The 27,812-nt window shown below is 48.0% G+C and overlaps 2 protein-coding genes across 2 annotated transcripts; one reads left to right on the plus strand and one right to left on the minus strand.

Annotated features, from left to right (window-relative positions):
• The first annotated feature begins 686 nt into the window (after positions 1–686).
• Positions 687–16,278, plus strand: Ttc4 (tetratricopeptide repeat domain 4). The gene is made up of 10 exons (XM_057785569.1): positions 687–848; positions 1,345–1,462; positions 2,826–2,987; positions 5,215–5,292; positions 7,552–7,676; positions 8,912–8,998; positions 11,879–12,096; positions 12,555–12,636; positions 12,831–12,913; positions 13,798–16,278. Exons 1-10 carry the CDS (start codon positions 744–746, stop codon positions 13,892–13,894), a joined length of 1,155 nt encoding a protein of 384 aa, XP_057641552.1. The 5' UTR covers positions 687–743; the 3' UTR covers positions 13,895–16,278.
• Positions 16,279–18,547: 2,269 nt separating this feature from the next.
• Positions 18,548–27,143, minus strand: Pars2 (prolyl-tRNA synthetase 2, mitochondrial). Its single transcript, XM_057785290.1, has 2 exons — positions 27,131–27,143; positions 18,548–24,761 (listed from the first exon to the last, which is right to left on the minus strand). Exon 2 carries the CDS (start codon positions 24,746–24,748, stop codon positions 23,321–23,323), a length of 1,428 nt encoding a protein of 475 aa, XP_057641273.1. The 5' UTR covers positions 24,749–24,761; positions 27,131–27,143; the 3' UTR covers positions 18,548–23,320.
• Positions 27,144–27,812: the final 669 nt, after the last annotated feature.

A 27,812-nucleotide genomic window follows, 5' to 3' on the forward strand; every position in this document is an offset into this window, starting at 1 on the left:
ATCTGTCACTAGTCAGTAGTGGGGGCTTAGGAATAACCATGACCTACCTGTAGGCATATGTCTTGGGGTGATCGTCCCACAGGTCCATAGGGGCATGTATGAAGATGTCTGAGGTGAGGTGAGGTGAGGTGATGTGGGGTGAGGTGAGGAGAGGAGGAGTTAGGCTGGGTATCCAGAAGGGTAAGCCCCATGGAGTTTCAGGTGTAGTTATAGGTTATAGGGATGTACTTAATTCCCTTGGGGACTCCAAACCTTGCGCTGAGTGAAAAAAGTGTGCTAAAATTTGTGTGCACGAAAGTTTTTTTGTTTGAGACTGGCTCTTGTTATGTAATCTAGGCGGTTTTGAATTTGTGATTCTCTCCTACTAAAACTCCTAAGTGCTAGGATTACAGACAGATGTTACCAGGCTTGGCTAAGAATTCACCTTTTGAGAATATTATAGGAAAGACAAAACATCAGGTTTGGAGAGGGTGTGGAGGGTTCAGATACAAAAGGGAGCTTAGCGAACTCCTACCAGAAGCCAGGAGACTGGAAGCTAGGCAAACTCTGCCTGCGGATGGCGGTGGTGGAGCCTCCCTATCAGGCCACGCCCCCTCCAGACCACGCCCACCGACCAGCGGAACCCAAGAGGCACGGACAACGTACAGCCCGGAGAGCAGAGGGAAGGGCACCTAGGCCGCCGCCGGAAGGAGCGGTACGCTTCTTGGATCCTCCGGATTCAAGCGCTCGAGTCACGAGCTGCAATGGAGAATTCTGACCCTGCGGATGACGCTAACATGGACGCATTCCTGGAAAAGTTCCAGAGCCAACCTTACCGCGGCGGCTTCCACGAGGACCAGTGGGAGGAGGTGGGCGGTCCCGGGGGCTCCGCTGGGGTAGGAGTGTGGTCCTTGTGTCTTGATCGCTGCCGAAGGACGAGTGACTGCCTGTTGAGTGCCAGAAGCCTTGAGGTTTTGAGGGTCTAAGTTGTCAGTGCAGTTAAGACCACAGGGTTTGGCAGTCAGCCCTGTGACCCACCACCTCCTGGTTTTGCTACTGGATCGGTTTCCGGGGTTCTTTGAGCCGGGTTCCTCACTTGTAAAGTTGCTTTACCTGCAGCACCCTGTCACTAAAAGTTAGGGCAAAGATGAAAGAAGGTAGAGAAGGGTCAGGAACGCGAGAGCGCCCAACTAAAGGTGATTACGACCACCCCTGGAGAGCTGAGAACTCAGAAGTCCAGTTTAACACCCTAGAAACTGGATCATGATTGGTAGATCATGACCAGTGAAAAAGACATTGCGTCCTGGGATTGGATCTCATTCAGTAGACAATACTAATTATGTGCTTTATTCTTTTAAAATCTAGGAATTTGACAAGATCCCCCTATTTATGAAGAAAGCACCATCAGAAATAGATCCCAAGGAGTTCCCCGACTTGGCTTGTCTTCAGTCAATTATTTATGATGATGAGCGATCTCCGGAAGGTACCTTATAAAACTAGGGTTTGCTTGTGTGTTTGCTGAGTGGAGGTAAAGTGTGAGTGAGATGGCCAGCTTGTCGCTTTTTGCTCCACACGTCCTTCTCCATGGTCATTACAGGCCTCAAAGGTCAGACTCCAATGAAAAACCAAATTGTCCCAAAGAATCAGGAGATATGTGTGATAAGTGCCAATAAATATACTCCTGCCTTCGTGGGCACAACATGTTGGAGCACTGTGGGGTAGGGGTGAGCTCACAGTGGGTCTGAAGTTGAAACTAAATCTTTTTTTTTTTATTAATTAATTTATTTAATTATTAAAGATTTCTGCCTCTTCCCCGCCACCACCTCCCATTCCCTCCCCCTGAAACTAAATCTTAATAGTTTTGTAGGTTGTTCCCAGAAAGAGGAGGGAAATTTGCATTTCAGTGAACGAAACAGAGGGAGTAGTATAATTTCCTCAAAATGATTCTTAAGCTCCTTCAAAAACTAGGATAAACTCTCTCTCTCTTTCTCTCTGGGTGTGTGTGTGTACACATATGGAGGTCAGAAAACAGCTTTGTGGCATGACTTCTTTACCTTTATGAATGTTTCTGAACTCAAACTCAGGTTGTCAAGCTATGGGCAAGTGCCTTTACCTGCTGAGCCATCTTTAGGTCAGTTTTCTTCCCCCCTCTCACAAACAGCACTCAGGAGGCAGAGCAGGTGAATCTCTTGAGTTTGAGGCCAGCCTGGTCTACAGAGTGAGTTCCAGCATAGCCAGAGCTACACATACCTGGAATTGATTGTAGCATTAACTTTGCATAACATTGTGTTTCTATGTTGATGTCCACTTTATCATACCATTAATTTGAATTTTTATTTCTCTGTTGGTCCCATTTTTTTTCATTTATCATATATGTGTTAGTTTGCCCTCCTCTTATGGTGCTAAAAGAGTGACCAAAATGAGCTTAGGGGAAGAAAGGGTTTATTTTAGCTTATAGGTTACAGTCAGTCCATCACCGAAGGAAGTGAACTCGAGCAGGAACTTAGAGGCAGGAACTGAGACAGAGACCATGAAGGAGTGCTGCTCACTGCCTTGCTGCCCTTGCATTGTACAGCTTTTTTAGACAACCCAGAACCACCTGCCAGGAGTAGTATTGCCCACAGTGTGATGGACCCTCCCACAGCAATCATTAATCAAGAAAATGCCTAAGACAGGCCAATCTGATGGAGCCATTTTTTTTATTCGATGCTTCCTCTTCCCAGAGGACCCTAGCTTGCATGAAGATCCCAACAACCCAGCCTGCACAGTATTACATTACTTCATGGTTCAGATTTTTAGGAGCTTTCTAAAGGTGTGACATCATAATTATTTCCTTCTCTTTGCAGATCAAGCCAAGACCTATAAGGATGAAGGCAATGACTACTTTAAAGAAAAGGACTATAAGAAAGCTGTGGTTTCCTACAGCGAAGGATTAAAGAAGAAGTGTGGAGATCCTGATTTGAATGCTGTCCTTTATACCAACCGGGCGGCAGCACAGTACTATATGGGTGAGCACTAATTATGATGCGGTTAGTTCCGTTTCCTGTATGTGTGTGCACATATAGATGGGTGGGTGTGCATTGCAGGGTGGAAGTTAACCTCGGATGTCATTCTCAGGTGCCATCTACCTTGTTTGTTGAGACAGTTTCTCATTGGCCTGGAGCTTTCTGAGAAAGGCAGGCTGGCCAGCAAGCCCTATGAATCCATTTGTCTCCACTACTTCTTCTCCCAGCACGGCATCAAAAGCACATGTTGTTACAGGGAGCATTCTTAGGGTGCTAGGGATTGTGTTCCGGTCCTCATGCTTGTTCAGCAAGCACTTTGCTGACTGAGCTCTCTCCTCAGCCTGACTTTATTATTTCTGAAGAATTTACTTAGAGGGTTTAAGAGATATGTGTCTCAACAGTTAAGAGCACTCGCTCTGCTTCCAGAGAACCTCATGTTCAGGTCCCAAGTACCCACATCAGGTGCTCACAGCTGCTTGTACACAGGCACAACTCAGCTCCAGAGGGCATCAGACATCTTCTGATGTCCATGAGCACCCACACATACGTGCCTGTCTGGCTGGCATTCATGTGCGTGCGCGCGCGCTCGTGCACACACACACAAAATTAAAAAAAGAAAAGAAAACAGGAAGAAAGACTTTACACCAGGAGTGGTACCTTATGCCTCTCATCTTGGAATTTGAGAGGCAGATGCAAGTGGAGCTAGGAAATTTCTTAAATTCTGTGTACTGTTTTCTTTCTTTTCCTTCCTTCCTTCCTTCCTTCCTTCCTTCCTTCCTTCCTTCCTTCCTTCCTTCCTTCCTCCTCCCTCCCTCCCTCCCTTCCTTCTTTCTTTACTGATTTTTGTTTATTTTTATTTTTTTCAAGACAAGGTTTCTCTGTGTAACCCTGGCTGTAATGGAACTCGTTTTGTAGACCAGGCTCTGTAGTGACGTTTCATTTGTATTTTAATAAATAAAGCTTGCCTGAAGATCAGAGAGTAAAATAGCCCCACTGGTCAGCCCTACAGACCAGGCAGTGGTAACACCTTTAATCCCAGTAGCCACACTAGTTGCCATAGAAACTGGCAGTGCATACCTTTAGTCCCAGCCCTAGAGAGGATTATAAAACGGGAGGAGACAACTCTCAGTCTCACTCTGAGATTCCTGAAGGCAGAATCACCATTTTTGAAGTCGAGGTAAGAGCCAGTGGCTATTTTGCTTTTTATATCTTTAGGTTGAACCTCAATATCTATCCCTGAGTTTTTATCAATCATGCTTCAAGGCTATCCTCAAACTTACAGAGATCTACCCACCTGCCTCTGTCTCCTGAGTGCTGGGATTAAAGGCATGGGCTGCCACTGCTAGGCCTGTGTACTGCTGAGGGCTCTATGCTTAGTTTTCCTTTACTGGATCTCATTGTGCCTGGCGGGACGGAGGGAGGCTGCAGTCCAGAAAACCTGTTTTTGAGTCTTCCTAGAATAAACTTCCAGTTTCTCCACAGGTTTGGGGCGGGCTGGGTTCTAGCAGTGGAGAGTACTGCGTTTGGAAATCTGCTGGTCCTTCAGTCTGCCTCTGCTCCCATTGCAGAGGGCCTGGTGCCTGTGACACTGATCCTGATGCTCGTTCCTTCTGTGGTGTGGCTTTCCCTCTGCTTTCTGTTGTCAAGCCTGTCCCTTTGCCTTCCAGCTTTCAAAGTGTATTCTGTGCTCTAAGCGCCTTTGTGAGTGTCTGACTATAAATCTCAGCTACCTGGGAGAGTGAGGCAGGAGGATCCCACGTTTGAGGTCAGCCTGGTGGTTTCATGGAACCCTGTCTCAGATCTCAGTACCAGAGGGAAGTAATGGAGCTTGCTTGTTCTTCTCACCACTCCTTACATGTTACTCAAGTATTTTTGAGAATGATTTCCAGAAGGAAACTTGTTTCAAGGAGTGTGCTAACTTATTCTCTAATTATCTGGACACTGTTCTTTTTCAAACCCTCACCTATTTCACATTGACTTTGGTTTCCCAGCCACTAGTGACAGTGGAAATCTTTTCACGTGCTTGTTAGCATTTCAGATTCATCCAGACTGCCTGATACTGTGAACTTTTTAGGACTTGATGAACATAATTATATTTTTCCAGAAATATGTTCAGTTGTTGTGATTTCTCGACAATTGTGCAAAAATATCTTTGTCAATGCCATGATATTTTGGAAACATTTTGATCTTAAAATTTGTTCCTTTTTTTTACTTACTGACATTTTGTTAGGCAATTTTCGCTCTGCTCTCAATGATGTGCTGGCCGCCAGGAAGCTAAAGCCCAGCCACCTGAAGGCCATAATAAGAGGTGAGTCTCCATGAGCTGGGGGTGGTCATCACTGTGGAAAAGCTGGCCATCTGCACCAAAAACTGCCACTGAAAGCTTTGTTCCTGAGGAGCTGGGGACTGGGGGAGTTACCGCAATCCTGCAGTCTCCATGTGAAGTTCCTTGCTGCCCCTTGGCATTGCATGCCACTCGGCACTCCTAGAAGGCTCCACCCTTTATGCTGTATTTGTATGAAATTGAAACTCCTCATTTTGAATTAGTAAAGAATAAAATTAATTAAGACATAGCACATTTTTATTTTCTCCCCAGTTTTGCCTATTGAAGGGCAAGATAGGCAAATGCCTTGTTAAAATGAATGAAAAGATAAGCTCTGGGGCCTTTGCAGAGAATGCTGGTGCTGGACTGTCCCCTCCTTGTTTCCATCCTGAGGTCTGATCCTCGTAATAACAGTGCTTTATTCCTTTATTCTTCGGCTCCTCTCTGAGCTTAGGATGCTGTAGTCTTTAGTCTTCATGTATTGAACTTCCCTCCTTGCCATGAGCCAGCTTGACCTGCGCTATCCAACTTATGCCTCTTTAGATGTTCATGGCTGTGGGTGGGAAGTAGGTCCTTGTCCCTTGGCCACAGGACAGAGGCCCCGAGTAAACACTGGCCAGTAGAATTAGTCTCATTGACTCATTGTCAGCCTTACCTTATGTTATGATCTTTGCGGGGCATCTGCTCTTGGTGTGAGTTTTTGCTCATCTCTGGATGATGAGGATAGAGTCTTAAAAAAAAACAAAAACAAAAAAAACAAGTATGTATTTTGTGGAGGTCAGAGGACAACCTTCAGGAATAGACTTTCCTCCTTCACCATGTAGGCTCCAGGGAGTGAATTTAGGACATCAGGCTTGGCAGCAAGTGCTCAACCATCTTACCTATCCAGGGTTAGAGTCTTTGACAGCCAAGCTTTATAATAAAGTTCTGATATTTTCAATTTCTATGAAAAGCCTAAAAGAGGTTAACTCTCGAACATGATTGCATCATTAATTTTAGAGCTGGGTGGTGGTGCCGCACACGTTTAATCCCAGCACTTGGGAGGCAGAGGCTGTGGATCTCTGTGAGTTCAAGGCCAGCCTGGTATACATAGTGAGTTCCAGGATAGCCAGGGTTACACAATGATGCCCTGTCTCAAAAAAAACAAACAAATGTATTAAAGAAACATTTTGGAACTGGAGTCCAGGTATGTAACATAGTGGTAGAGCACTTCCCTAACATGCACAAGGAGCCTCAGATTTCGTCCCAGAATGCAAACCAAACCACCCCCAAACCAGCCAAACAAAACCCAGAAGGGGCCAGCTTAAGCAGACGGCTCCATAAAAAAGGAAAATGAGAAGTGCTTGGACTTTGGTGTTGATTGGCAGCTGCAGAAATTCTGCTTTGTAGTAAACGTCCTCTGGGGGCTGGGGAGATGGCTCAGCACTTGGGAGAACGTTTACTTTCGCAGGGCACCTTTTTCAGTTCCCAGTGGCTCACAGCTGTCTGAGCCTCAGCTCCAGGGTAGCCAACATTTCTAGCCTCTTCAGGCAGACACCTTTGTGAACATGCCCACCTATAAACACACACATACACACACACACACACACAATTAAAAATAAATCTTAAAAAAACATACACATCTGAGATGGGCTTTATTCTCCCCTTCGCAGATGAGGAACCTGAGGCTCAGACATGGCCCTTGTCCAAGGCCCAGTAGGTGAATGACAGCCATTTTCTTTTCTTTCTTTCTTTTTTTTTTTTAAATATCTATCTATCTATCTATCTATCTATCTATCTATCTATCTATCTATCTATCTATCTATCTATCATGTATACAATATTCTGTCTGTGTGTATGCCTGCAAGCCAGAAGAGGGCATCAGACCCCATTACAGATGGTTGTGAGCCACCATGTGGTTGCTGGGAATTGAACTCAGGACCTTTGGAAGAGCAGGCAATGCTCTTAACCACTGAGCCATTTCTCCAGCCCATGACAGCCATTTTCTAGCCCAGCTGTCTGGTTCCAGAGCCTGTGTTCTTTGCCATGAGCTGTTGCATTTTAGGGTTCTTTGTACCAGGAAGACTTAGACGTTTTTAACTAAATGGGGATGGGCGCAATTTTACAAATCCTTGCCTTTTTAGGAACTGAACTGCAAAGAGCTGCGTCCTGCCTCCCCTCCTGGGGTTGGCTGGTGCGCTGGGGAAGGAGGTTTGTTCAAGGTGTGCCCATTGTTCCTAGATCTCAGAACTCTGGTTTCTGCAGGTGCCATGTGCCATCTTGAACTGAACCACTTTGCTGAGGCTGTGAACTGGTGTGATGAGGGGCTACAGATTGATGCCAAAGAGAAGAAACTTCTAGAAGTGAGGGCGAAAGCAGACAAGCTGAAGGTTGGTGACTATCTGCACATGCATCAGATTGTGTCTCAAGTTACTGTGGGAGTGTCTGGTATGTGTGCTAGCTGTCTAGTAGTGATGTCTAACTCTACCCTGCCAAGAGCAGGGTGCAAATGGGGATTCCAGAGCTTGCTGAGAGATGATGACCGAGCGGGAGTTTACTTGGCTCAGTGATGCTTAGAGAGAAGAATATTCCAGGCAAGAGCCGTTGGAGGGATATGTCAGCAAATCTGAGTTTGAATACTGCTTTGCCACTGCTGAAATGCATTGGACAAGTTCCTGATATTTCTCGGTCCAAGCTTTGAAAATGGAGAGTATAATATATACCTTGAGTGTTTTTTTTTTTCGAGACAGGGTTTCTCTGTGGTTTTGGAGCCTGTCCTGGAACTAGCTCTTGTAGTCTCGAACTCACAGAGATCCACCAGCCTCTGCCTCCCGAGTGCTGGGATTAAAGGCCTTGAGTGTTTTTATGAAGATGAAGTGAGCTAAGTGGTTTTCACATTCTAAAGAGTCAGAAAGAGGGCTGGAGAGATGGCTCAGAGGTTAAGAGCATTGCCTGCTCTACCAAAGGTCCTGAGTTCAATTCCCAGCAACCACATGGTGGCTCACAACCATCCGTAATGGGGTCTGGTGCCCTCTTCTGGCCAGCAGGCATACAGACAGAATATTGTATACATAATAAATAAATATTAAAAAAAAAAAGTAACAAGCTTTTTTTTTAAAAAAAAAAAAAAAAAGAGTCAGAAAGAAAACCAGATAATGCACAGTAGAGACCCCATGGTCTGCAAAGCCTAAAATATTTGCTTTCTTCCCTTTGTAGCAGATGTTGGCAGATTCCCATCAACTGCAAGCCCAGGAGTGAAAGCAGGAGCTACTGGTGTTGGACAGACTGGGATGGGGGTGGGGGGCGACCTGGAAAAAGAATCTGAATTCTCTTCCTGCCAGACTGAGTAGAATGGTGGATTTTTTCTCTCATAGGTTATAACTATGCAGAGGGCAGAGCCTGTGAGTTTTTGACATGGGTTCTTCAGCCACACCAGAGAAGTTAGGGTTCCCATGCAGTACTTGTGTACTCCATTGGGATCCCTGAATGGGAATGCCCTTTCTCCTTTATTGGTGGCATCTTCCTCATCTCCCTAAGCCCACTTGGAGGCAGAATCAGTCCTGTAGGCTGGAATAAGATGGAGGAAGAGTTCCTTAAGCTGATGGCATCTGAATTTTATTTCCAGAGAATGAAAGAGAGGGATCTGAGGAAAGCAAGGCTGAAAGAAAAGAAGGAACAGAATCAGAACGAGGCTCTACTCCAGGCCATCAAGGTAAGTTCTCAAGCCAAAGGTCCCAAGTGTATGAAGTCCCCTGGTTTTGAGAAGCCTGCTGGGGACTTATGTGGGGTGTACTTCTGTATTTTTGTTGCTTTTATTGGTTGATGAATAAAGGTGTTTTGGCCAGTGGCTTAGCAGAAAATCTGAACAGATATAAAGAAGGCAGAGTCAAAGATGCCAAAGAAGACAGATGCTGGAACCTTACCTGTAAACCACAGCCTCTTGGCAATACATAGATTAATAGAAATGGGTTCTGTTCCTAGCTAGGAATATGCCTAAGCTATTGGCCAAACAATGTTACAATTAATGTAGTTTTTGTGTCATTATGGGTCTGGGTGGCCGGGAAATGAAAGGCAGTCTTTGGCTACAGGGGACCTTTCTTAGGATGCTTTTTCTTCACACTGTGCTTACCCCAGGCTCTGGAGTCAGACCACCATGTTCAATTAGCTCTGCCCTTGCCTTTGCTGGTCTCAGCAACATACCGAGTGCGTGCTCTGGGCATTTTCACAGCAGCCATCTGGGGAAGGCTTTCTTGTTTATTTGTTGGTTTTATTTTTAATTGAGCTATACATTTTACCCATTTCCCTTCCTCCCTCCCCTCTCCCCTTCCAGCCTTGGGGAAGGCTTTCTTTTTTGTTTTATTTTTAATTGAGCTATACATTTTCTCCACTCCCCTTCCTCCCCTCTCCCTTTCCAGCCTTGGGGAAGACTTTCTTGTTCCTGGTTTACTAGCCTTGGGTGAGAAAATCTCACGCAGCTTGTGGGTGTCAGAGCCTGGTCCTTGCTCTTTACTATAACTTATATTACAACCCGAGAAAGCCGCAGTTTTAGGAAGTCACTCTAACTAATAATGATAAAATCCTCCCTGTGCTGCACTCTGAAGTGAGTGTAGTCTAGGAGACCCAGTGGCCAAGCCAGTTAGTGCTTGGTTCTTACATGAAGTGGATGTGTCTGACCCCACGTGTCTCCCATTTGATCTTGCTCTGCCCTTACAAGGGAGGTGATGCCTCCTGGGTGAGGCCATAGTTTCGTTCTCTGTTCACTGACGTCGTGTACCCATTTATTTCAGCTATTAACTTTGAGAACTTAACACTGCTAAATTTAGTGTACCCCACTTCTGTCTCCCAACCAGCAATCTGTTAACACTTATTAACAAGTTAAATATGGGTGCTGGAGAGATGGATGGCTCAGTGGTCAAGACTCCTGGCTGCTCTTCCAGAGGACCCAGGTCCATCCCCAGTATCCACATGGCAGCTTACAACTGTCTGTCTATACCCAACTCCAGGGGAGCTGACACTCTCACACAGACATATATACAGATAAAACACTACATAAATATAATATTTAAAAACAAACAAACTAGGCTGGGCATGTGGCATATGCCTTTGATCCCAGCACTAGGGAGCAGGTGTCAGGAGGATCAGAAAGCCGAGGCTAGCTCCGATTACATGAGACTGTCGAAAAGAAAATAGGTTTTGCCAACCCCTACTGTTCATGTGAAAGCTTCACCCTAGCCCCTGGCATCCATATATCCAAAGAGTCTGGAATGTTCAGGTGGAAGCTCCATCCTAAGCCCCCTCCCTCATCTCTCTCCCCAAACCCTGCTGCATCTCAGAAAGACCACCACATGATGACCCTTCCCCCAGAGATGCTCAAGAGCACTACTGCTGGGTATTTAAACTGCCCCCCAGAAAACAGACATGTAGTTTTCTGGTCTTCCTTTCCTGCCTGCTCTTTGGGGGGCTGGAAAATCACCCAGGAGTGTTGTATCCATTAAACCTGGGCTTTTTCTAATTTGGTTTGATTTGGTCTGATTTAGATTGTTGTGTTGGTGGAGAGGCTTATCAGGGAGTAGAAACTTTTTACCTACCTTAAGGGATATAACCACAACTAATTTCGATTTCCCTGGATGTGCTAACCGTAGAAACCTTGGCACACGTAAGAGGTGGCCCCATTCTTGATGGATCTTCACTTTAGTAAGGCAGTCAGGATGAAGTCAGCTTTATTTCTAGCATCCCAGGCCCTCCCTAAAGGGAAGCGTTTCCATTCCTGTACCATCGCATACTTGCCCTGTCCTACACCTTTGCACATGCCAGTCTTTGGGCTGGGCTGCTCCTCCATTCTCCGCCTTCCAAAGCAACACTCTAAGGCTTAGCATGCTCAGATACCACCAGTTACTGTCTGTAGGCAGAGACTGCTTGTTCGTATCCCGGCTTCCCAGACCCGAATAATCACACAGAAACTACATTAATTACACAACACTGTTCAGCCAATAGCTTAGCCGTCTTTCTAGCTAGCTCTTATATCTTAAATTAACCAATTTCTATCAATCTGTTTATAACCACGAGAGTGTTGCCTACCAATAAGATTCCGTGGCGTCTTGTCTCCTTCAGCAGCTACATGGCGTCTCCCTGATTCCACCTATTTTCTCTCTATATCTCTGTTCGGATTTCCCACCTGGCTTTACTCTACTAAGCCATTGGCCGAAACATTGGCTTCTTTAATAACCAGTGGTAATAAAACATTCATAGCATACAGAGGGGAATCCCACATCAACTGTCTGCAGTTCCTCAGCTCCACTCCCTACCTTCTGTTGTGTTCTGCAGCTGCTCCCACTAGACCAGAAACAGCCCTGAGGGTAGGGAACCATGTCCAGCTCCTCTTTTGATGCAGGGCCAAACACACAACACATCCCTAGTGAAAGTAAGTTCAACAGTGGTGCCTCCTGTGTGCCAGGCTGCCAGGACAGTTAGGATGGGTCATGTGGAGCGGGCCCTCAGGAAGTTCATAGGGCTAGGGTGTATTTCAGTGGTGTGGGTCTGCATCTTCCTACAGGAGAAGGTAGTTTGTGCCTTTCTTTCTGTCTTGATCCAGGCTAGGAATATCAGGCTTGTCTCAGAAGCCATCAGTAAAGATGAAGATTCAGCCTCCGATGGTCCAGCTGAGATCTTCTTGGATGGGCTCAGCTCTGAGAACCCTTGCGGAGCCAGGCTGAGCCTAGATAATCAAGGCAGGCTGAGCTGGCCTGTGCTGTTTCTGTATCCAGAGTATGCGCAGTCCGACTTCATCTCTGCTTTTCATGAGGACTCCAGGTACATAGTCCATCCAGCAGCTTTCCACTCCTGCTAGTGTGCGCCTCCTGCTGACTGCCTGGAGACAAGTGGGCTTTTGCTGAGTAGGAAAGATTAATTTAGAGGTTATCCCCAGCAGGTTTACAGGCTTCTCTAGCGTGAATCTGTTTACTAGCTGGCCTTGCCTTGTCAGGTCTGGGTAGGTAGTTCATCCGTATAACTTGTGTATGTTTACTAGAAAAGATATAGATTGCACCATTTAACTTGTGATTTCAAGTGAAATGCTTAGAGAGTTAATGCTTAGAGAGATATGTTCTAGACAAGTGGTACACCTTCCTGTTTTGGCACTGTTGTCAGTGTGAGTTAAGCCTGAATGTCATGCCTTATACATCACCTCTCTCTCTGGATTGGTGTCCAGGGACTGGTGTGGGAATGTAGGTGGACCACTGGTACCCAGAAAGCCCATCTTCCTCTCTTAGGTTCATTGACCATCTCATGGCCATGTTTAGTGAAGCACCCTGCTGGGACTCAGAGCAGAAATATCACCCAGATAATTTGGAGGTAAGAAAGTTCTATTTCATTCCCCTGAGGGATTTTGGGAGAGTGTATACAGAAATTGAGTGTTTTTATTAAAACGTTCTGTGTTTGATTTGCCATAGCACATATGGAGGTCAGTGAACAACTTTTGGGTGTTGGCATGTGTAGGGCAGCTTATGCCCATTTGTCTCTGACTCTCTTCCCGGTTAATCTCATAGGTCTACTTCGAGGATGAGGAAAGGGCAGAGCTATACCAGGTGTCCCCCGGGAGCACTCTGTTGCAGGTGTTGCAGCACCCCAGGTGAGCACCTCCTTGTGATGATGGGAATGGGCAGATCCTTCCCAGGGTCTAGTTAGTTCCTCTGCTCACTGACACAGCAGTCACAGAAGGCAGCCAGTGGGACTGACTGGCCTGGCCCATTAAGCCAAGCCATTGGCCAAGGAGGTTGAAGAACAGTGACAGCCTAGGCCAAGGGAGGTGAGTGGCCTGGTCTCAGAATGGAAAAGCTGCTTGGCTTTACAGCAGAAGGCAGCTGGGGTAGCTTCCGTTTTCTGATTGCACTTGTCTCCTGGCACTGTTACATGGAAAGAGCATTGCAGACCCTCTGGTCCCTGTCTGTGTGACCCTGAGCACTTTGCCTCGCTGGCTTGCCCTTCACCGGCAGGATGGGGACACGGTTCTGGGCTTTCAAGTAAGGAAGCAAGCCGGGGTCAGAGTGCCCTGTCCTGTAGACATGGTGCAGTCTGGTGGGGAGGATGTCTTTGTTATCAGCAATGGCCGCAAGCAGTATCCACTGTGGCCTTTCAGCAGCGTCTGTAGAATTCCCAGGGGGTTAACAAGTTCACTTCTGGAGCCATTTGCTTGTTGGGGTACAGACTGTAACCTCAAGTTAGGAGGAACCTGGCTCACCCCCATTACTCACAGACTAGCTAGTGAATGAACTGATAGCTTGTTTTGTGGTCTTCCATGTTTTGTCCCTGTGTGCCTGATGTCAGAGGGCCCATCTAGAAGTTAGGGCTCAGTTTTAAGGGGGGACTGTCATGGTGTTCACAGACAAAGCAATGGGCTAAGTTGTATTTTAATGTTTCTGTACATCGAAAGGTTCACCTTGAGTGCGGTTGGGAAGGTTCATGGCTAATGGGGAGTGTAACCCAGCTAACCACTCTGTCATGCTCTCCCTGCAGGTACTCTGTGAAAGCCCTCACCCCAGCATTCCTCATCTGTGTAGCATCCTCGTCTTTCCGTAAGAGTTATCTTCAGGGGAAAAGGGTGCACAGGTAAAGTGGAAGCCAGACTCTGGGGTCTCCTCCCTCAGCTTCCTCTGCCTGGAGTCCAGCACTTCTCTATCCCCAGGGACAGTGGTTCCTTAGCCTCATGCTGGGGAGAAGCTGCTGGCCTCCCTGAACCTCAGCCTGTCTGGCTGAGTGCCAGGCTCCAGCTGGGCCTCACCCTCCTCAGATTGACAGCTCTGCCCTGGTCAGAGAGAGCATCCCTGGAGTCCATCTCTGAAGGAGCGTCTGCTGCAGTTGCCAGACTAGCTGGCCTTGGTGACTCCCTGGCCTGTAAACTGGCTCATGGCACATCGATAGCCTTAACCTCTGTGGCATCAGGCACACATGGAAGGCATTCCAAGGCAGTAACCAACCCTGCATAGTATTCTAAGGCGTAGGGCTGAGACTGGTCCAATTTTTCACCAGAATGGAGAACTATAAGGATGCTGCGGATGCCATGAGGTTAATGGAGCCATGAAGCCACATCCTGTTTCTGCGTCAATGATTGTACAAACTGGGATCCTTGGGATGTCTCAGAAGTCTACCTGTTCCCCTGACCTCCCAGCGTGAGAACTGCAACAGACCAGACAGCAGTCTTAGCGCTTCCCAATTCCTCAGCTCCAGCCATGCTCCTGCTCAGCAGAAGAATGCTGGGTTAGCGTGCGTACCACCGTGCCTGCTAGGATTTCATACCTCTTGATCTGGAAAGTCTTTGTCTGCCACAGATGGTTTTTGTCTTGGGCTGTTCATCCTAGAGACCCTGTACTCTAACCTGAAGCCAAGTGGCTTTCCTCAGTGCCCGCCCCATCTCCCAAGGGGAGCAAGGGCTATGAGCAGATGTGACTCATGCCACATCTGACAGAAGCCTGAAGAGCCAATGGACAGTGGACGTCAAGTAGGCTTGTGTTCTTTTCCCTCTACTCTGAGCCCCATTTCTCAAATAGGAGCATCACCTTCAGCCTGGGTGTCTGAGCAAAGCTCAGAGCATCTGACCTAAAACCATAGATTGTAAAGTGAAAGGCAAATGCTTTCTGTAGTAAATACTGAGATCTGGGGGTGTTTGTTACCATAGCAAAGCTGACTAATACATCATTAAACTGAAACCAGCTGGTATCCTTCAGATGGGCTGATTCAGGGTCTTGTGTTATATGCATCCTTATTTCTGGAAGAGAAATTGTCTGGAATATTTAGGGAGACCATGCAGCTTTCTTTCCCAGGGCAGGTTTCTGCAAATCTAGCCTCTCTTCTCCCCTGGTTTTAGAAACACTAGACATTCTCTGCTCAGCTAGACTGTCCCTGACTTTCTTTGTAAAACTCAGAAGTCTATGTGAGGGTCCTAATGTTGGCAGCAGACCAGCAGGCATTGCAGGATTCCAGGAGCAGCCATTTATAGCCACCTCGCTGTCATGGGCAAATGACGTTCCACTGCGCCTTCCTGCTGCCTACTTAGAGATACAACCTGGATGAGGCTGAGGTGAGGCGAAGGGTGAAATGCACCTGGAAGACGTTCTTCTGGAGCCTTCTATCCTCAGACTGTGCCCTTCCCATCAGCCAGCCTCTGCTGTGTCTCTAGTCTTTGACCCTCTGGAATCCAACCCAACTTACAGAAGAGTTTACTGGGGCCTGTGGTTCCAGTGGGTTAGAATCCAAGACCATGGTGGGGATCATGGCGGCAGGCAGGCAGGCAGGCAGGCAGGCAGGCAGGTATGGTGCTGGAGCAGTAGCTGAGAGCTCACATCTTGAGACAACAAGACAGAGAAAGAGGTAACAAAATGGCTGGACTTTTGAAACCTCAAAGCCCACCCCCAGCGACACATCTTCAACAGGGCTACACCTCCTAATCCTTCCCAAACAGATTTTCCAACTAGGGACCAAGCATTCAAATACTGAGCCTGTGGTGGCCATTCTCGTTCAAACCACCACAGCAGAACAGGCACCAGGAGCTGCATTGTTACACCAGGGCCCGTCTGCTGCTTGAAGCCCCTTTCAGCTGTAAAATGCTTATCTTACTCTTGGCATTGCTTGCAACCTGTGCATTTGAGGCCTAAGCCCAGGAGTGACAGGCTCAGCGATTCACAATTGGGTGATTCTGTATGACATCATTCAGGTGACATCATAACATGGTGGGTGCTGCTGGCATTCAGAAGGCTGAGCCAGGTGTGTCTCTTGATTTCCTATGGTGTGTGCCACAAAAGGAATGATCTGTCGGTGATGGAGGTGGAGAAATGTTCGCTAAACCAGAAAGAAAAAGATGGTTTTTGGGAACAGTCTTTCTCTGAAGTCTGAGGAGAGTGGTGGGGATCTGTGAAGGAACTGCTTCCTAGCAAGACACGGGGCTAGATCCTCATCCGGTGCCCCTCTGGCTGGGGAATACAGCAGGAGACTCAAACCTTACCTGCCTGGTTTTGTTATTGTTTTGGTGTGTGCATATTGCATGTGGGGGGGGGGCAGGGTGTGGAGGTGGAGGCAGGAGACCCACAGAGGAGGTAGGGTGACAATAAGGCTGAGGCCTCACCACTGTGCAACTTTCTTTCCGGCAGTCTTCAATGCCTTTTTGCCGGGGCCTGGCATTGAACCCACTCAGCATCTCAACGATTCACAAGCAGCCATGGGCTTGTGACCTCCAGAAAAGGGTGACTCACTGTGAACAGGTCCAGCACCTGTGGAGATTTTATAAAGTTGAAGAAGGTGGACAGTCCGAGCAAAGCCAAAGCCCCTTGAGGGAGCCTCTGCAGGGCAGCACCCGCTGGTCTGACTCCAGAGAAAGAACAGCCACCTACTGAGCACCTGGGCCAGGCCAGCAACATTGTAGAGGCGGCTCCCCGAATCTCCCCACGCATAAAGACGGCAAGGACAGCTTAAGCAACCATCCCAAAGTCAACTAGCCAATGCAAAGTAGGACAGGACTTGAACTCGGGACCCTCTTGAGTCCTTCAGAGATAACAAGACTGTAAAGACTGGGCCTGCCTCCTGGCTTGCCATGGGCCCAGGGGCCTTTGCACCACTCGCTCCGTGCTTACGGTACAGTGTTGGCAGTCGCTGGGCCGTGCAGCATTCCCAACCCCCAGCCAGAGCCTGCAGCCACAGAACTCTGTCAGTGGGGCTCCCAGTCCTCTTCCATTCTGTCTTTAGTAGCAGACAGTTCTGTGGCCAGAGATGTGCCCTGGCTCAACTGGTATCTCCACTCCAGGGTTTACAAGGCTGAAGTAAAAATGTCAGCCTTCTGGGCTCTTCCTGGGGATTCTAAGAATCTGCTTCAGACCCGTTCAGGTGACTGAGAGAATTCAGTTCACCGAGGTAGAACTGAGGCACCCCTTGCCTCACTAGTCCTCAGCGGGAGCGGTCTTTAGCTTCTGGAAGCCTCTCTCTGGTTCCTGGGTCTCCGTGACTAACTGCTCCTCTGTGGCCTGTCACGTTCTATGTCTCATGCCTCGTTTCCCCTGCTACATCTGACACTCCAGCCAGAGGAAACCCTATGCTTTTAAGATCTGTGTGGTTAAACTGTGCACATCTAGATAATCTTGCTTTAAGGTATGTAGTACTTTCTAAAATATTTTAAATTTAAACTGGCACATAGTAACTTGAAATTCTTGGTGTAGTGTGACATTTCTGTACATGTATGTACTGTATAATGACAGTCACATATACATCATTACTTTGATGGAAACATTGGAAATCCTCCCGACTGGCCATTTTAAAATAGGCAGTGAAGCATTGTCAACCAAAGTTGTCCTCCTGTGCCATGGAACTTTAAAGGGTCAGCCATCCTTCCCATCCTCCCTGTTCTCTGGCACCATTCCCAGTGCACCATTTACCCTGGTAGCCACTGTCCTGTTCTTCATGTCTTCAAAATATACCTTACTTCCACAAAAAGCATGACCACGCCTGGCTTACAGCCTGTTTCTGAGGAGAGCCCTAGCAGCAGCATCTGCCCTTGCAAATGGGATGCATGGTTGCCATTACCTGGTGTGCCCCTCTGCACCTTGCTGACCCTGCAGTGTGTATTAGCCAAGGGCAACTAAGCTCAACCCTGGGAGCTTGTTAGCAGCCTGGCAAGCTGCTGGCTTGATTCAGTCCCTCACTAGGATTCTGCCGGAACATGGGAAATATAAACACATTACCCTTTTCTGCTGGTTCATCGTGTGTGCCCCCAACTTACATACAAAATATCACCTAATGTATGTAAGGGCAGTTGCTACTTACCATGTGCCTGCAAAGGCCCAGGCACTGTCTCCATTTTACCCACACAAAAGTTGAGGTACTGAGGCTCTAAGGAAGTCTCCTTCACAGTCATAGAAGCCATAGATACAGTATTAAGTGTATCATGTATCCTTAGTGTCTCCAGTCGGGATTCTCACTACAATGTAAACCATTGTTTGATATTAAGTGAAGTACCTTGTTCATTTTTAATGTCATTTAAGTTTGCAATAACACTTAAAATTATGTCCCATCCTTTTCCCAATAAAACAAAGCCACTGTAGCAAAACAGTCCACTAAAACATACAGGCATCTTAATACAGAAATGGGCTGCAGGAACTCTTATGAGGCCTGGCATCCAAGCAGTTAAAAAAGGAGAATTTCAACATATTTCTGCAGAGTTCCTTTATTGATGGCTCAGCAGGTGTTTCTTCCATTAGAACAGAGAGTATTAATGGAGCCCTGATTTACATTCTAGGCTGATTTACATGGTAGGTTTGTTATGTACCAGCCTTTGTCCCCAAGTAGTAATTCAGCTCTTTCCCAGCCAGTTGCCGCTACACCTCCCCAAGGAATGAACAGTGATAGTTCTGCCTGTCCTGCATTATCCAGTCAACATCCTAGCCATCAGTTTATGGCAAGAGGTAGAATCCCTGGGCTGAGAAATGAGTAGGGTGTGTTGTCTGGATGCCCCAAGTTGAAACATTCTGTGGGTGTGTCCAACTTGTTCGACTCTTTCCAGGACAGATAAAGCTTCAACCCCCAAAACCAAGATCCAGATCTTAGGATACCATTAGTGGCAGAGCCAAGCCTCCTGGGGGATTTCCTAAGTTATGGGAATGCTTCCTCAGGGAAGAGAAGGGTTTCTTGAGTGCACACTAAAGCTTAAGTGTTCTACACAAGTGACCCTGTCAACCCCACATCGCCCTATGAGGAGGCTACCACTCCTCTGAGCACCTTGCCAAGAATGAGTGTGTTAAGGACAATTTGTCTTGGGTCACAATCCCAGGAAGAGCGAAATCAAGGATTATGCTTCTCATCTCACCAAATCACACTGGCGGCTACCAGAACACCAGCTTAGTGGTCCTGTGAGTCCAATGCCTAAAACTCAAGGCTGGCCAAGGGTGGCACCGTGCCTGCGTTTAACTCCTTGTGAGACAGAGAATGGGCACCAGTGGCAGCAGCATATGAGGCTTTGGCAGCTTAGTGGCTGACCTGCTACTTGCCAGGTCCATGGCATGAGACACTTTGTTCCTACTCCAGGCTTGTTGGGGACCCTTCCCCAACCTCCTCGGTTATGGATGACCCTGGGTAGTGCCACAGAAATCAGGACACGGGATGCAGAGTAGGAGATACAACTGCATGCTTTATTACAAAGCCAGTGCTCTTTTTATAATACTCAAATCACGATTCAATCTAGGTTCCCATAATACATGAAAATGGTTTCATAGACTAGTCACTTGATTGCAACTAATTTCAAGAGCTTTGTGCCCTAGCTAATCTAAACAGAAAGCTCAGTGTTATGGGAAAAACTCTTGTTGTAATATAATACGTAAAAACACCTCAGCAGAAGACAAACCACAACCTAATCAGAGCCTTTGAACTACAGTGCACATCTGTGTTCTCAAGGACTGACCATTGGCAAGGCACTCTACTGATGGGAGAGGTTTGCCTCCTCCTGACTTGGTTTGCCAGGCCTGTAAGTGAGAATGCTACCTCAAGTCACCCCTGCACAGAGTTTCTATGCAGTTCAAACCCGGCCGTCTACACAGGCTGTTTCCATCTGTGAACTGAGGACTAGAGAAGTTTCCCTGTCCCTGCATGTGGGGTTCCTGGAGTTCCGCATCACTGTATTCAGCTTGCATGTTTATGAAGTCTATCGGCTCTTTATTCTTAGAATCTGGCTTTTAAAGTGCCTTTAGGCCAGCTTTCCTTAAGTTTACAGAATAAACATTTGTTGTAGGAGGCCACTTGCTTGTTTTCCCAGCTGCCCAGACTCCCGAAATAACCACACAGAAACTATATTATTTGCAATACTGTTTAGCCAATAGCTTAAGCGTATTTCTGGCTAAATCTTATATCCTAAACTAGCCCATCTCCATCAATCTGTGTATTGCCACATGGCTGTGGGTTACCAGCAAAGTTTTGGCAATATCTGTCTCTGGCAGCAGCTCCATGGCTTCTCCCTGACTCCACCTTCTTTCCCCCAGCATTTTCTCCGAAAATATTCTGCCTTGCACAGGCCTAACAGTTACTTTATTAACCAATGGTATTCATAGCATACAGAGGGGAATCCCACATCACACATCTGTAATTAGAAAAAAATAAATAAAGCTAGGCTTAGGAGTGCGTTCTTGTAATACCAGCACTTGGGAGGCTGAGGCAAGACTGAATTTGAAGCCAGCCTGGCCTGCTGCACAGTGAAACCCTGGGGGAAAAAAAAAGAACCTGAGGATGTATGGGACTGCAGCTCAGTGGTAAACTGTCTGGCACGTGTGCAAGGCCCTTGGTTCAACTCCCTGCACCAAAATGAATGAAGCACTCATGTGTAATTTTTTTCATTTGTTTGAGGCAAGGGTCCCAGGCTGCCTGCTATGAAGCCAAGGATGACCTTGAACTTCTGATTCTTCTGTCTCCATATGCTGGGATGACAGACATGCACCACAATGCCTGGTTTATGCAGTGCTGGGGATCAATCCCAGGACCCCATGCCTGATAGCAAGTACTCTGCCAACTGCGCTGCATCTCAGCCCGTGTGCATGAATTTTAATTTCTCACAAGGTTAATGAGATTGAGCACAGATTCAGTTTTGCTTATTGGAACCACTTTTTTGGGCAGAAGTCAAGAAATGTGGTAAGAAAGGCACACCTTAGGGCTGGCATCTGAATCCCAGGTGTGATCCTCAATACCCATGCATCCTTAAGACAGCTGATTAAACGGAGCCCCAGGTTCCTCATCTGTAAAGATTTTAAGGTCTAGAAGCAGCACATGAAGATGCTCACAGTAGAGGCTCGAGGCAGGTCCTCAGTAAACAAAACCATCAAAAGTAGAGGGCTGGAGGGCTGAAGAAATGGTTCAGCAGTTAAGGGCATTGGCTGCTCTTTCAGAGGTCCTGAATTCAATTCCCAGCGACCACATGGTGGCTCATAGCCATCTGTAATGGGCTCTGATGCCCTCTTCTGGTGTGCGTGAAAACAGAGCACTCATATACACACACAAAAAGTATTTTTAAAAAACAAACAACCCCCCCCCCAAACAGAGGCTGGCATCAGCCTGATGCCCCATTGAAATCAAAGAAATAATTGATAACAACACGGGTTCAGAGGCAGACGATCTTTCTCCAGGAGCTCTTCATTCTCACTGCAACCAGAGTCCTAAGCCATGGTCCCACTGGAACCAGAAGCTCTGTAAGGGACCCAGGGACCCCAATCTGCGGTAAACTAAGAGCCTGTGCCAGGCAACCTGACCTATGCTTGCTCTCAGAACCCTAAGTATCACAAAGGCAAGATTAGATCTCATGTCACTTGATCAAAATACCTCAAAGAGACAACCCAAAGAGAGACTATTTGGGTTTCAGAGGGTTCAGTTCAGTCACATGGACCCATGCACTTGGACATAACAGCATGTGGCTGGAGGTGGCTGTCCACTTGACGGCTGGCCAGAAGCACTAAGGGGATTGCGGATGTTTGGCTTACTTTTCCTGTCTCTGTCCAGCTGCTGCTGTCCTGCAGTAACTCCACCCTCAAGCACACTGTCCAGTTTCCCAGGGCATCTATCTGCCAAGCCCTAATAGCTCCCAGGACCTGCTTTGGAGCCCAGACACCTTTCTGCAATCTATCTTCCTTGGCAAGTTGGTTGAATTTAGAATCATTTAGATTTGAGAGGCCCACCTCTGTATGTGTCTGGGATAGTCTTTCCAGAGTGGTGAAGATCCTCCTCGAATATGGCACTATTCCACGGACTAGTGAGATGGGGGCACACGTGGAGATCACGGGGGCACACATGGAGACCACAGGGGACGCTGGGCTGGAAAGCCCAGCTATGTTCCTCAGCTGGATGCTGGAGCAGTGAGTGGAAGCGGCCCTGCTGTGAAATGCTGCCCCTCTCCCATTTTCCACAGAATCTAGTCAGCTCTCAACCAGCCTCTCCTGTTATGGCTCTGGAATTCAACTCAGAACCCAGGACAAGGTCATAGTGGTGGGGAGCGGGGTATGGGGTGTGGTGGGAGGATGGGCCCTATTGCTCCTGAAGTCTGGGAGAAACAGTTTAAGGCACATTTTCCCAGCCCCCTGCCACCCTCCCTACCCCAGCAAGTGCGGGGGGCATGCTATTGTATGTACTGCTGAAACAGATGCTATTTTTTAATTTATTATGTGTACAGCATTATGCTTTCATGTATGCTTGCATACCAGAAGAGGGCATCAAATCTCATTACAGATGGTTGTGAGTCACCTGGTGGTTGCTGGGGATTGAACTTAGGACCTCTGGAAGAGCAGCCAGTTGCTCTTAACCTCTGAGCCATCTCTCCAGCCCCCAATATGCTATTTTTGTTTCAAATTAACACAAAAAAGCTCATCCCAAAGCCTGACTTATCAGTAGAACATGATCTCAGTGCTGAAGTGAACCCAGTAATGTCAAGTCTCTGGAGCTAGTGTGGGGCCATCAGGCAGTTAGGATAACTTCTTGGGAAGCTTAGAGGAATAAGGAACCAGATCCACATGTCTAGTGGGGTCAGTGAGCGCTCTGTGGTCCTTACAGACCTAACTCCATCTCCCATCTTCAAATGGGAACCCCAGGCCCCAGAAGGGAGCAGGCGAGTCAAATTACCAGTGAGTTAGCAGCAAGTGCCTGACTCTCTGGAGCTCTTGGTTCCTTAGAGGAGAAGGGCCCTGCTTTGTAGATTGAATGAAGTACAAGGCATGTGTCAGACTGTGGGATGAGGTTGGGGAAGCATGGTCCCCAGCTTCCAGTCATTCTGGTCTTACACCCAGAAATCAGCTTTTCAAGGGAGTGACGTAGGTCTCTTTCTCACCTGTCTAATGGAAGTGTCTACGTGCAAAATGAATGGCACATGGTAGATGGCCAGTCCAGAGGATCAGTCAGTGATTAAATCCGAACCATTCTAAGGAATGAGTACAGGGCTCCCTAGCATGGTCTCCCTTCCACGAGAAGCCAGAGAAGTGGAAGGAACTACAGTCGTACAGTGGGCACCAAGCCCAGGACAGGTGTGGTCGGGCACTTAGACTACACAAACACCAGCCAGCAGTTCCAGGACCCCCTCTTTGGTCAGGAAGACCACCTCACCAGTGTTCTGGCACCAAACCTCAAAGTGGGCGGGGTCCTCCAGGGCCCTCTTGCCGGCAATGACCACATAGGGGTAGCCAAGCTTGTTGGCATCTTTCAGTCGATTTCCGATGGTCAGGTGGGTCCTGTCATCCAGCAGGACCTCCCCTCGGAGCTGTGCCACCGCTTCGATAATGTCATCATGTAAGTGCTCCACCATCTCTGTGGCTGCTGCCTCCTTACTGCCCTTCTTAGGGGGGATGAGGCAGACTTGGTAAGGAGCCAGGAGACCGGGCCAGCGGATGCAGTCTTCTGTAGAGAGGACTTCGATGGCAGCAGCCAAGATCCGAGTGACCCCCAAGCCATAGCACCCCATCTCCGCCAGCGAAGGGTCCCCGTGGGCATTGGTAAACTGGGCACTGAAAATGGAAGAGTACTTGGTACCGAGGTAGAATGTGTGCCCCACCTCAATGCCTTTGGTTTCTGTCAGTGGACCCTGGCAGTTGGGGCAGACTTTCTGCGACAAGTCTAGTATCTCTGTGTTGGCTGAGAAGTGGCAGCTGGGACAGACCACAAGCCGGTCCTCTCCAATATCCACTGGCAGCTGGAATTCATGGGACAATGTGCCTCCAATGCTGCCCACAGCTGCCCTGGCTTTCGTCCATTGTAACCCCAGCCTATCAAACAGTCTGCAATAAGCATTGCACACCAGGCCATAGGTCTCCTGGGCGGCCTCAGAGGAGGAATCAAAGGAGTACATGTCCTTCATATAGAACTCCCGGCCACGGAGAAGACCAAAACGGGGCCTCGGCTCATCCCGAAACTTCCTGGTAACCTGGTACAACAGTAAGGGAAGCTGCTTATAGGACAGTTTCTTCTGGGAGGCGACCAGGGCTGTAACTGCTTCCTCATGAGTTGGTCCCAAGCAGTACTCTTTGCCATGCCTGTCTCTCAGTCTCAGCAGCTCCCTGCCCATCAGGTCCCAGCGGCTGGTGGCTCGCCACAGCTCAGCGGGGCTGAGGCTCGGCATGTTGATCTTCTGCCCCCCAATGGCCTGCATCTCCTGGTCTATTACCCTGATGAGCTTCTCCATGGCACGAACCGTGTAGGGCATGAGGTGGTAACAGCCGGGGCTTGCTGGGAGGATCAGGCCCACTTGCTGCATCAGCCGCTGGCTCTTACAGGTCAGATCGCTAGCTCTGCCCTCCAGAGGAAGCACCTGGTCTTCCCGAAGGTTCTGAGGCTGGAACATGCGGGATAAAACCAAGCGCTGCCGCCTCCCTGGTGCACAATGGTAGCATCTGTGGGTAACGTACCTGGAGAGGTGGTGGCTGCAGAAAGCCAAGGCAGACAGTGCTCTGCATCTTTTCAGCAGCCCTTCCATGACACCCTGGTACCTGGAGAAAAACGAGTCATGTGGATGACTGGGTTCTCAGCATGGGCTCCAACTAATGCCTGAGACAGCAGCTCATCTCGGGAGCCGTGGGTCCTTCCATTTCTAATAGCCCCGCAGACCAAAGCACCACTTCTCTTCAAACAAAGTTCAGCCGGATGTAGGCACACACCTTCAATCTCAAACTAGCCTGGGCTACAGAGTGAGTTCGAGGATAGTCAGGGCTATGTAGAAAGGACTTTATTGAAGAACAAAAGAAATTCCTATTATTCTGATTATGAAGATGTAACAATCTACCGTGGAGACAGCATCCAGCGGTACATGCACAGGCTCTGGAGAAGGCAGCCTGGGTTCTCGGCCAACTTCCCACTAGAACTTCCTGTATGCAGCCTCGTACATCTGTCTCTACTCATGTGTACTAAAGTTCATCATGAAATGGTATAACTACCAGATTTCCTTTGTATGTTCACTGTGGGCACTTTGTAAAGATGGGGAAAATTTTTATTCTTCCAACAGTTTATGTGCTTGGTGGATGTTTACTATTGCTACTATTTTAGGAAACTGGGGAAGAACCTGTAGTTATATATTCTTTTACTCTATCCCCATGTTGGAATGCCAAAATGTTTCCTTTTCCTTTTTTTTTTTACTCCTTTGGCTTTTGGGGGGGGGACGGCACCCAGCTCCCAAATAAATCACACATGGAGGGTTATTCTTAGTTATGAGTGCCTGCCCTTAGCTTGGCTTGTTTCTAGCCAGCTTTTCTTAACCTGTCTACCTTTTGCCTCTGGGCTTTTTCCTTTTCTTACTTCTATATATCTTAATTTCACTCTTACTCCGTGACGGGTTGTTTACCTGGGTGGCTGGCCCCTACTGTCCTCCAATCCTTGTTCTCTTGCTCCTCTTCCTCGTTTCTCCTACTTATCCTCCTGCCTGCCAGCCCCACCTATCCTTGCTCCTGCTTTATTGGCCGTCCAGCTCTTTATTAGACCATCAGGTGTTTTAGACAGGCAAAGAATCACAGCCTCAAGACCTAAACAAATGCAGCATAAACAAAAGCAACACACCTTAAAATAATCTTCTACAACAGAACCTGGAACAAACCCACTCTAATCCCACAGCCAACAGCTGAGGGCAATTTTGCCATCCCTTGTCTTTATTCTCAACCTCTGCTTTTATGTCAGTTTTGCCAGGCATTGTGGCACATCCAGTAATACCAGGACTGGGGAGCCAGAGGTGGGATTACCACAAGTTCAAGGCCAGCCAGGTTTGCACATCAGAGTTCCAGGCCATCTGAGGATGTATAATGAAACTCTGGCTCAAACAAAAAAGTCATTCTTGTTTTAACTGCCCTTCTCACTGCACATTCCCGGTCAATCTGCATCTTTACTCACTGTGCAATCTGCTGAACTTTAGACCTGCATACTCTCCTCTTCTTTGGAGAACACAGCACACAGCTATTTGGAACTTGATGACCCAGAGTCTCTCAACAACGGTGCCCCTGCAGATCTGAGTATCACCCTGCAAGGCACCAGAAGCACCCTCCAGCCAAATCAGAAACCTGCCCTCATCTATTCACTCCTTATTACCAAAGCTCTCCACCTGACCAGCCTGCACCTCCATCCCAGCTACCATCATCTTTCATTCAGCCTGTTAAAACAGCCCACTTCCAACTTTTCAAACCCAGGCAGCAGTCGGGAGAGTTGTCTGCTGCCTAGGGAGTGCACGCAGATCCCACCTGTGAGATGTCCCTATCCTCTCCCTGTTCCAGGGACACACGACACGACTCAACAGTAAGGAAAGCTGTATACAGAGCGCTTCCAAGTGCCAGGTACACAGGAAGTGCCATAAAGGTTTGGCTATTATGATGTCCAATTCAGAGGCTCTGAGATGGGGGAGTCTTCTGTGTAAGGCGACAGCAAAGGGCACAGGGCATTCTGGAAGGCAGGAACTCGTCTCCAATTCCCACCAAGTTGCCACCACTGACATTGGCATTTCAGCACCCGGCTCTAAACTGGCTCGCCCTTCAGGAGAGGTGACCCTACCCATCTTCCTCTCTTTTGATTCAAAACACTAAGGCGTCCAAACGACCAGTTCATCCCCGAGGCTGCTCTAGGAACTCTGACTCTTAAGGGCCACGCGAGGCTGACCAGGGCGGAAATGCTGCCCTCAAATACAGCTGGGCGGGGGTGCAGGGACCAAGGACTCCTCTATCCAACTGTCCGTGGTTGTGACTCCACCAAACTCCAGGACAGGACGCAGGCGGGAAAGCAGACACCAGATCCTGGGTGCGTGCGCCCAGAAACCGTCCCTAGATTCGCTTGGGCCCTCCCTGCGCACCCTCAAACCCAGCCATGCTCCCCAGCAACACTCTACCTGCACCGCCCGCTCGTCCACCACGCGAAGTCAGTGCGCCTGCGCCGGCTCGGTCTGAGCCCCACCCCCCCACGCTTCTCGCCAATCGGAAAGCCACACTCTCGGGAGGGGGCGGGAAGCTCTGGCTCCACCCTACTGGAGAAGGACGCGAGAGAGTTCCGGAAACTAAGCCAAAGAGCCTCGCTCTCCCGCCAAGATCGTAGATTGGCACGACGATCACGGTTCCGGAAGTGCCCTCTAGGCATTAGCAAAGTGCGACTCTATGATCAAATCCTACTTTTAAGGATTTGAGTCTGTTTTTACCACCCACTGCCAGGACCTGTTGACTCCTAGGATAGCAGATGTGCTGCTAAGTAACCTTGACTTTGGCTACACACAGGAAGCTATGTTTCAACTTTACCCTATGATTAAAAAAGTTTAAATTTAATGAGCTTAGGATCGTAAAACAGTTGGACAAATTATTACAATGTCCAGGGGAGTCTTTTAAAATTTTTTATGAGGCAGAAATGGGGTTTAACAAAGACATTTTAATATAGACTTAAGCACCAGGCTTGAGAGACTAGCTCAGAAACTGGAGCACATGGGCGTGCGCTTCTCAAAGAGGAGCCTCCCTGATGAAAGACCCCCGGTAGGGACCTTCCCTCAGGTGGAGACCCCGGACCCACAGACCAGGCCGAGACCA

Source organism: Chionomys nivalis, chromosome 11, assembly GCF_950005125.1.
Source record: "Chionomys nivalis chromosome 11, mChiNiv1.1, whole genome shotgun sequence".
Lineage (NCBI taxonomy): Eukaryota > Metazoa > Chordata > Mammalia > Rodentia > Cricetidae > Chionomys > Chionomys nivalis.

Coding starts and splice junctions, on each gene's coding strand:
- Ttc4 (XM_057785569.1), top strand. CDS start 744: ATGGAGAATTCTGACCCTGCGGATGACGCTAACATGGACGCATTCCTG. Junction 1,463..2,825: donor TGATGAGCGATCTCCGGAAG/GTACCTTATAAA, acceptor TTCTCTTTGCAG/ATCAAGCCAAGACCTATAAG. Junction 5,293..7,551: donor CCTGAAGGCCATAATAAGAG/GTGAGTCTCCAT, acceptor TGGTTTCTGCAG/GTGCCATGTGCCATCTTGAA.
- Pars2 (XM_057785290.1), bottom strand. CDS start 24,748: ATGGAAGGGCTGCTGAAAAGATGCAGAGCACTGTCTGCCTTGGCTTTC.